Source organism: Garra rufa, chromosome 22 (genome assembly GCF_049309525.1).
Source record: "Garra rufa chromosome 22, GarRuf1.0, whole genome shotgun sequence".
Lineage (NCBI taxonomy): Eukaryota > Metazoa > Chordata > Actinopteri > Cypriniformes > Cyprinidae > Garra > Garra rufa.
In genome coordinates, this window is record NC_133382.1 from 23,884,138 (window position 1) to 23,894,942 (window position 10,805).

The following is a 10,805-nucleotide window of genomic DNA, read 5'->3' on the forward strand; positions in this document are numbered from 1 at the left end:
ACTTAAAATTCTAAGAAAAACATCAGAATTGTGAGTCTTTATTTCACAGTATTGCAAATTTATGCCTTGCATTTTCCACTTTATAACTCGCAATTCTGACTTTATAACTCACAATAGCGATTTCATATCTTACAATTGTATCATACAATTCAAATTTTCATTCAGTGGCGGAAATGGGCTTCCATAACATGCTTACATTATTTTACAGTACAACTGCAAACCTTGTCAATATATAATAACATATAAAAACTTGATTAAACTGGTCTCATAAATGTTTGCTTCAATTTATTAGAAAATTAGCTTCATTTCAAATATAAAAAGAAAGAACACACAGTCACAAACATTAACATTTATAGCCAAAGCCTAATCAGGAATTCAGTATTCATTTTCATTTCATACAATGGCAGGAATTCAACAAACTTGATTTGAATAGTTTCGGTGCTAAACATAGCTTGTGAATTTTTATGCTTTCGTGTCATTTTTGCACCAAATTTGGTGTGAACTTAGCCTTTACTCTGGCTCAAGTAGTTTTTGTAAGTTACTATTTCTGTTGCTGTCATGTAAGCAGTACTCAGACACATAGTCAGAATGAGAGTCAGGGGCCTTTCCCCACAGCGAATGTGCCTCCTCTTCTTGTTTTATCTGTCTCTTACTGTCTGTATCTTTCATGAGCTAGTCACCTGACCTGTTTAGAGCTTTTGAGCGAGTGACGTAACTTTCTAACCATTTCATTGGTCAGTTGGAGATAATCCCTATGCAAAAGCACAGAGAGCTCAATATACTGTAGTTAAGGTTTCAACAGACCGATTCGATTGAACTTTGCACCTAGCGTCCACGACCCACTAACAGACCAAAGTCCTCTGAATGTGCCAGAAAAAGCTTTATTGCATGCACAGTGGTCAGTTATAGTAAATACATGATTTTTAAGCACGTCTTACGAGTTGTTTGATTGACAGGACCTGTGTATGGCAGAAAAGGAAAAGACATGAGCACGGGGAGAGATTTCTTTATGAGAATGAAATGTACAGTCACCAATAGAGGTCGCACTGTCAACCTCAAATCAGCCAGCTGGAAGGTAAGAACACATTAGAATATCATACAACTTCATGTAGTGCACATGTGGATGTGCTATCAAGTAAAATATGGTGTTGCTGCTCTGTCTATTAGGTCCTGCACTGCACAGGGAATCTCCAAGTGTGTAGCAGCCGCCCCCCTCAAGTTCTCTGTGGGTTTTCGGAGCCACCCCTCACATGCGTCACTATGGTGTGTGCACCAATCCCACATCCCTCAAATGTCGACACACCTCTCGACAGCAAGACCTTTATGAGCAGACACAGTATGGACATGAAGTTTATCTACTGTGATGAGAGGCAAGAGACTGTTCACCAACTGAAGTATATGTGTATATTGTATATGTGTGCATGAACAGTGAGGCCAAAAAAGTATTTGAACACAAAGGGCCACAAAAAAAAATATTTTATTTAATTAAACCTAAAATACAGTTTGCAGAATCTGCAAAATGTTAATTATTTTACCAAAATAAGAGGGAATAATAGTTGGATTTATAAAAATGACCCTGTTCAAAAGTTTACATACACTTGATTTTGAATACTGTGTTGTTACCTGAATAATCCACAGCTGTTTTTTTGTTTAGTGATAGTTGTTCATGAGTTCCTGGTTTGTCCTGAACAGTTAAACTGCCTGCTGTTCTTTAGAAAAAAACTGCAGGTTGTTTGGTTTTCAGCATTTTTGTGTATTTAAACCCTTTCCAACAATGACTGTATGATTTTGAGAGCCACTTTTTCATACTGAGAACAACCGAGTGACTCATATGCAACTATTACAAAAGGTTCAAATGCTCACTGGTGCTTCAGAAGGCAAAACAATGCATTAAGAGCCGGGGGGTGAAAACTTTTGAACAGAATGAAGATGTGTACATTTTACTTACTTTGCATAAATATAAAAAAATTTCATTTAGTACTTCCCTTCAGAAGATATTTACATGTTTTTCCGAAGACAAAATAAGTTACATTTACAGCGATCTTCAAATTCAAAAAGTTTTCACCCCCTGCTCTTAATGCATCATCTTTCCTTCTAAAGCATCAGTAAGCGTTTGAACCATCTGTAATAGATCAAAACCTTTTTCTGAAGAACAGCAGGTAGTTTAACTGTTTAGGACCAAAAAGGAACTCATGAACAACTATCACTAAAAAAAAAATTATATTATATTTTTATATTATTATTTTCTCTTGTGGACTATATGTAAATGTCTATTATGTGAAATATGTCATTCAATCAGTATTGAATAAAAAATAACTTGCATTTTGTAAGATCCCTCTTATTTTGGTAAAATAATTAACATTTTTGCAGATTCTGCAAGGTGTATGTAAACTTTTGACCGTAACTGTATCTGTACAAAATATCAAAACTAAGGCATCTGCAAGCTATTGATACATGAACTAAATCTTTTAAATTTTAGGCTATGTGAAAATGCTGGATGAGCATTAAGATGTAGTTCACTTTAGTTTACAGATGTGAATCATTATTTGCTAGTTGCCAATCAATTGCGGGTTGTTTAAGGGGGAGGGACATTCTCACTCTAGAGCAGTGGTTCTCAATCCTGGTCCTGGGGGACCCCTGCTCTGCACATTTTGCATGTCTCCCTTATTTAACACACCTGATTGAGATCAGCTCATTAGGAGAGAGATCCATGAACTGAACTAACAAGCTGAAGATCTCAATCAGGTGTGTTAAATAAGAAAGACATGCAAAATGTGCAGAGCAGGGGTCCCCCAGGACCAGGATTGAGAACCACTGCTCTAGAGAGCATTTGATTGGTCAAGAATCTGTGCAGTTCATGATGAGTCATCAATATTTACAGTCTGTTCCTCTATTAGATTTTGTGTGTAAATCTGCTAAAACTCAGTTTTATACATTTAGATTTCATTTGAGGTCACTGTATCTTTGGTAAACAAACATTGTTTACCATTTTCTCATTTTGTGCTTATGTCAGCGTGGGTAAGCAGCATTTGTGGGTTAATATGTGCATTTCAAAGGTCACTATTGGAAACGCTTATCACAATGCTGTTGTGCTACTGCCTGTGTTGTTATCAGTGCGTGTGGTAAGGAGAGTGATTATGAGCTTTTCTTCTTAGATTAGCTTCTTTGCTTAAAAGCTCCTAAAGGGCACAATTGAGTTCTCTTACATATCTTGCATAACAAGCCAGGGGACTTAGTTTGTCCCCTGGCGGTATGGTGCCGGTGCCGCTCTTCTGAGTGCCTGGTCACCCGTGACCCCTGGGATCTGCCATATGTACATTAGTGCAAAAGCAGGTTGCTGTGGCTACAGTGCAGTGGATGTGTTGTAAGGAGGGTTAACAGATGGAGTCAGATATTTGCGTGCTTCCATTTAATAGGACTCATTATTGACCGCACGGAGTTCATTAAAAGCCTATACTAGAGCAGGAAATGAGAGGCTATTCCAGGGTAACACTGAAGGTTCAAATAGAAGAAAAATAACAATTGCATGAGTTTGTATGAAATGTTCAACAGCACAAAAAATGCTTTGGAGAAGATATTGAGCATTGCAACAAATTCCATTGTGATTAATAGACAAGTCAAACTCACATCTGTCTTCAATCTTGCACTCACTAAAGTTCTTCAAAAACAAAAAAAGGACGTGGTCTTTGTCTTTTGGAGGCAGGGCGTTGATTCATGAGAGCTGTTCTGTCTTTTAATCCAGCGAGTTGGAAAACAGACATTAAAGATAACGATCAGACAGAACAAGTACAAATGTCTTGCGTGACAGATTTATAGCTCCAATAAACAAGGGTCCCGCTTGCAATCATTTGTTCTCACTAAGCTAAGCGGAGAGTTTACATTGGCTCCCAGCAGCACAAGTTCGATTGTTTTCACCAGATGTAATCAACAGTCATGAATCTTGGTTAATGATGTGGTTTAATTCAATCACACTTTGTTTTGACTGTTCCATTAGTTTTATTCTTGACCTGTCTTTGTGTTTCAGAGTAAGCAGCCTGATCGGGTATAGGCCAGAGGAACTTCTTGGCCGTTCGGTGTATGAGTTCTGCCATGCTTTGGATTCTGAAAGCATGACGAAGAGCCACCAAAATCGTGAGTACCTGTTTGCATGCAACAAACACAAATCCTGGAGGTTTTATAGACTTGAAGCAGATTTGAATTGGAAATACCTGTCTGAACAAAGCCATAGGGTAGACACATGTTCAGTTTTCCATGTTTTCTTCATACCTCCATTTCATGCGCTGACGCAAACACACGAGAAACAACTCAGTAGCTCATTGTGTGAAAATGTCAAGGTCTCAACCGTTTTGGCTAATTGACCTATCTTTAAACCAATCTTGACTCCGTCCTGAAATGACTCACTGTCTGGAATAGATCCATGCCTCTCATCTCTGTCCATGGGTAAACTGCTTGAGTTCAAAACCTTGTAGACCCGAGGCGTTCCCATGGGCTTGATGACTGAGGGAAACAGATGTCCCGCCGGGCTCCAGGAATTGTTGAGGGATATTTATAAACTCAATGGTTGTTGCATTGCATTATTTATTTACTTAACAGATGCCGTAGACTCTTCGCTTAATCTTTTCAGCCACAATTTGCCTGCCAAGAACTGTATCTTATAGTTTTATACATTCTACATTTTGTAAATTGTACATTCTATTTAATGCATGGAAGCCGATTTCTTCCACATAAAAAATAAATAAATAATTAAAGCTGCAAGCAGCGTTGACCGGGCCCTCGCCGTCTGGCAGTCGCCATCCCGATAGCATCAGGAAAACGGTGCCCAGTTGGCACATGCATTCACAGTAACCCTTTGGACTAACCCTAACTGTCTCTCCTCCTGTCTGACTCTTTCTCTTGCCACCCATCCCCCCTCCTTACACTCAGCCACTTACCACACAAACACACACATAGAGTGCAGAGCAGAGTGAGATCAGTTATGTTTTTTAATTTTCTTTCATTCGTGGAGTTTTGTATAATTATGAAATGAACTGTGTTTAATCAGAATGAATAGTTATTTGTATGAAAAAAGTTTCAAAGAGTTAGGATGCTGCACTTTAAATATATAATAAATTATTGAAAATTGAAAATGGAAAATGAAATTCTAGGCACGCTATCTGCCTCAAAAACCCAGGAAACAAATATTTGAATGTATTTTGTATTTTTATTTATTTGCCATGGCAACAGCATTTGATGCATCAGAGACGCCTTTACAGACTCTCATCGGCCGTGTTTTTACATCATTCTGATGAAGTTTGAAGAAAATCGAGTACAAATATATTGTTCGTTGTTCGTTCGTGTGTTAGTTCATTAACCATTGTTAACAAAAAAGACCCTATTTTAAATAGTTACCATGTTTTATGATCTACAACCATTTTTAAATATTATTTTAATGATCCATAAGCATCTGTGAAATAATTATAAACAAATATATTAAAAATAAATACATATTAACTTAGTTGATGTATTTGTTTCTCATTCTAATTAAGTGAACTGAGCAGTATAGTGTCATACTTATAAGATTTTTTGTTCTATCAGTGAGAGTCTATATATGTATATAAATCATATAATTTTTCCTTAAAAGATTAAAAAAAAGATTTTAATGCTCTTTAAGCACCTATACAAAATAACTATGTAAAAGTACACTGACAGAACAGTATATATCAACTGATTCTATGGATTATTTTCATTCTTATACACTGAGAATGAGCTAAATAGCATTATTGTTCAAACGATTCCTTATCTTATGAGGACCTCTAGTGTTCATCCCTGGTACTAGAGCTTTAATCTGACAATTTATATGACACTTTTAATGTTTTTGGGGCCTCTGAGCATGATAACATTTTGAAACTACACGTATTTCCTAAGAATTTCTTGTTCTTTATATGTAAAAAGTTTTGATGAGTTAGAATAATGCAATTTAAAGATATATGGAAATAACTCTCCATCTTTTTTACTGTTACATTCATAAATCACCACATCAACACCGTTCAAGATATCCCAAAGCCGTTCACATTTTAACATCTTCAGTATCTTGGCACCATGTTGACAAAGTTTGGTGTCTGATTCTGCTATGAGTGATATGAATTTATTCAGCTATATTTTTCCAAAAATCCACATTCAAATCAAAATAGCTGACTTCCTGTTGGTCGTAGCTAATGGGTGTAAATTTTTTGCAAAAAAAATCTGGTGACCAAAAATTATTAGGCTGTAGTTAAGAACTGTTAGTTTTATGGACAATTAGAATGTTTTGTATATGCAGACAAGGGCTTTATGATGGGCCTGATTTGAATTTAGAAAAAAAAATATATTTCTTAAACATGTTTGAAGTTCTTAATAGATTTCACTGTTGCACATTTAGTCTTTTTATTTTTTTACAGTAATGTGCATTTTGCAGTTTGTTTACATGGTGTACATTGGATGCACATATTTATGACTTCTTGTTACAGTATTCATTTAAAATAAAAGTTGTTTAAAATAAACAACTGTGTGCACCCTATTATTAATGTAGATGTGTATTTCAGTAATAAACTTAAGTAGGGGAGTTTTAAGTTACCAGCATTTATATCAAAATAGTGATCCCATGTCTGCAAAACTAACATTTTAAATGAAATATTGATAGCTAATCGATATCGAATCGAATTGAATCGAATCGAAACCATAAAAATAACAATTGAATCGAATTGCCAAATTGGTCACAATACCCAGCCCTAATTCACATCCTAATGAATAAACAACCAAGAGTTTAAATATTCCCTTCTATCTCCTCCTCTCTGACTCTCACTTTCCACCCATCCCCCCTCCCCACTGTCACCCTAACACTCAAAAAACACACACCCACTTACCACGCACACACATAAGTGCAGAGCAGAGAGGGATCAGATTTGTTTTTTAATTTTCATTAATTCATAGATCTTTGTATAATTATGAAATGAACGTTGTCTGATCAGAATGACTAGTAGTCTGTATGAAAAAAGTTTCAAAGACTTTGGATGCTGCACTTTAAAGATATAATAAAATTACGGCTATCTTTTTTTACTCCGATTTCAATCAATCACCACATCAACACCGTTCAAGATATCCTAAATCTGCTCGCAATTTAGAATCTTCAGAATGTTGGCATCATGTCAAAAAAGTTTGGTGTGAATTGGTTGGTTTTCCCGAGAGAAGTATATAAAATTCCACAGCCTGATTTTTCCAAATATCCACATTCAAATCAAAATAGCCGACTTCCTGTCGATCGTAGCTAATGGGTGTAAATTAGAAATGTTTCTGGCTTGATGAGATCAATATATGTACCGAGTTTGGTGACTGTAGGACAAACTAAACCCCCAACTTTTGTCAAAAGGTGGCGCTATGGAGCGCCTGCTCCACGCCCATTTATGGGCTTTTATCAGTGTCTAAATATCATTAATACAGATGTGTGTGTGAAGTTTCATGAAATTCTGAGTATTTTAAGTGGCTCCAAAACACAAAAATCTAAAGTTAAAGTTTGACACGTTGCCATGGCAACATGATAAAAGTTATCGATAATGCAATTCACAGATTCTCATTGGCTGTGTTTCAACATTATTGAGATGAAGATTGAAGCAAATTGAGTAAAATTAAGAGGTTGATTTAAAAGCATTTAGAAAACGTTGCGCTTTGTGCTGCCAGTTGGTGGCGCTATAACTTTGACTCCTAATAGTCACATCTCTGTGATCGGCATCATAAGATGAACAAACTGCTGAAGTTTGGTCAAAATCAGACAAAGTGTGTTAAAGTTATTAGACACTTCCTGTTTCTCATTTCTCGCCATAACTTTGTCGCCCTGCCACGGCCAAACCGTTCAAGATATCAAAAATCCCCTGGCAATTTTGCGTCCCCAATGTCTTGAGATCATGCTGACCGAGTTTGGTGGCCATCGGTGGAAAGGTCTAGGAGGAGTATTTCAAATTCCATTGCATGCGCTTTTTAGACATCCCTGAATAGCTGACTTCCTGTTTGGTGAAGCACGGACTGTGAGCACGGAAGTTGTTCGGCCCGATGAGGTCTATATGTGTATGAATTTTGGTGACTGTAGATCAATTGGTGTCCGCTCCAGAGTCCCTCAAAAGTCGCAATTTTTAACGCTGTGCCACGCCCCCCCCCCAGGTGACCCCCCCATGTCAAAGTCTGTCCGGCCCTGATGGCCGCAGGTTCCAATGTGTGTGCAAATTTTCAAGAGTTTTCGTGTATGTTAAGGGCCCCAAAATCCCCCAAAACATTGAAAAAAAAATAATAATAATAATAATAATCCTTAGAAAAACAATAGGGCCTTCGCCCTTTTGGGCTCGGGCCCTAATAATAATAAAGCTTTGGTAAATCATAATATTAATTACAATTGATTAACAAAATCATAATTATGAAGTAAAAGTGACAGTTATGACAAGCTAATAAGATGGAATAATGGTATACAGCCATAATTCTGACATAATTTTACATCCTAATTATCAGATAAAAAAATGATGGCATCAAATTTTAAATTATGACACTAACTCGTATGAAAGTATAACTAAATAAAAGTGACAATTATGACATGAGATTAAAAAAAGTTGTAATAATGACATACAGCATATACAGCCTTATTATGAAATAAAAAGTAGTAATTATGACAATTTTTTTAAATTATGATAAAATTCTAAATCTTAATTATCAGATTAAAAGTCATTATGACATACAAGTTAAAATTATGATATACTAACATGTAATTATTCATTTTTCTCATTAATTATGACAAAAAATTGACATAAGTTAGATTATTTGCATGTCATAATTTTGACTTTTCTATTCTATAATTATAACTTTTTCTTTTAATTAATTTTTTCCCCCTCAGAACATTTTATGTCATAATTTAAACTTTTTATCTCAGAATTCTCATGTGACGTAAATGAGCTTCACAGTTATGTGTTTTACAGCATAAGCAATGCATAAACTTTTTTATTGTAAATGTGCACCGAGTTTAGTTTCTTCACATACTATAATGGACGACTTCCAGTTTTATCCTAAACCACAAGATGTTCCTACTTTATACAAATGTCCCCTGTCCAGTCTTGTTTTGAATGCGATTTTGTTTGTACATTCAGAGGAAACTGATTTGATTGTTGTTGCCACATGAGGCATTGAGGCTGAGTAGATGGCCTGAATCCCATTATATGCCCTTTCACTTCATCTCTAACAACCCATAAGCTCTCAGATTTGCTTGTTCAGGATGGCCAACCCCGATTAGCTAGTGCATTAGCGGCTAACAAGCCTTTGAAGTGTGCAGCACCTCTGATCTGGTTCCTCTGATGTTTTTAATCCAGATCAGTGCTCTGGTCTTCTTCACTGGCCTCTTCCAGTGATAAGTACCTGGAGTATTACCTAAGTAAGATCGTTCGATTTGAAAAATGACTAAACTTACAGGAGATGCAGTAATGGACCTTATTCAACTACAGCTACATGCGACAGAGCATATCCCAAATATACGACAACATTTAGTGCCATGTAAAAAAGTCAAATATAAAATATAACAAGAATAAAGTTTAAATATTTTAAGAATAAAGTCAAAATATTTTGAGAATAAGGTCAAAATTATGAGATTTAATTTGTAGCAATTACAAGATTAAATTTCTAATATTTTGAGAGTATTTTCTAGCATTTTACGCATGCAAAGGGCCCAGATTTGGGAGCACAGGGAGAAAGTCTCAGCTTTCAAAATCTGTGAGGAATAAAAGATTGGACGCCATAGAGGTTTTTGTGGAGTAGGTGGTGGAACAGTATAATTTAATGAAACGAATGTCTCATTGTAGAGCGTGAAAGACTGCTGACAGTTTGTTTTATATTAAAATTACCAAAAGCACAAAGCTTATTGCTATTATTGGGTGGCTGGCGGACTACAAATAGCCCTAATGAATGCAGTCAAATACGTGAAATATTTCCAAGTATACTGTCCCTGCGAGTATAACACATGGCATGATTTCTGCTAATAATCCCACATATATTCAAATAAATTCTGGTGGCCTGAACTTTTTTTTTTTTTTGCAATTTCGACTTCATTCTCGAAACCTTTCAACCTTATTCTCTAAACATTTAAACTTTATTCTTGTAATTTTGACTTTATTCTCGAAACATTTAAACTTTATTCCCGTAATTTCGACTTTATTCTCAAAACCTTTCGACTTTATTCTCGTAATTTCGACTTTATTCTTATAATTTTGACTAAATTCTCATAATTTCGACTTTAACCTTGTAATTTCGACTTTATTCTTGTAATTTTGACCTAATACTCGTAATTTCGACTTTATTCTTGTAATTTCGACTTTATTCTCGAAATCTTTCGACTTTATTTTCATAATTTTGACTTTATTCTCGTAATTTTGACTTCATTCTCGAAAACTTTCAACTTTATTCTCGAAAACTTTTGACTTTATTCTCGTAATTTCGACTTCATTCTTTAAACTTTTACACTTTGTTCTGGAAACCTTTTGACTTTATTCTTGAAACATTTACACTTTGTTCTCGAAACCTTTAGACTTAATTCTCGTAATTTCAACTTTATTCTTGTAATTTCAACTTTATTCTCGAAACCTTGCGACTTTATTCTCAGAATTTTGACTTCATTCTCGAATATTTTCGAGTTTATTCTCGAAACATTTTGACTTTATTCTCGGAATTTCGACTTTATTCTTGAAACATTTACATTTTGTTCTCAAAACCTTTCGACTTTAATTTTGTAATTTTTACTTTATTCTTGTAATTATCAGCTCTAT

The 10,805-nt window shown here is 35.4% G+C and overlaps 1 protein-coding gene across 2 annotated transcripts in view; it reads left to right on the top strand.

Moving 5' to 3' along the window:
• epas1a (endothelial PAS domain protein 1a) overlaps positions 1 to 10,805 on the top strand; it is a 31,068-nt gene that overhangs the window by 11,758 nt on the left and 8,505 nt on the right. For both annotated transcript variants that reach the window (XM_073828221.1, XM_073828222.1), the window contains exons 5-7: positions 957 to 1,075; positions 1,168 to 1,370; positions 4,025 to 4,131. In XM_073828221.1, the coding sequence (XP_073684322.1) occupies positions 957 to 1,075; positions 1,168 to 1,370; positions 4,025 to 4,131 (429 nt within the window). The remainder of the gene's footprint in view (positions 1 to 956; positions 1,076 to 1,167; positions 1,371 to 4,024; positions 4,132 to 10,805) is intronic.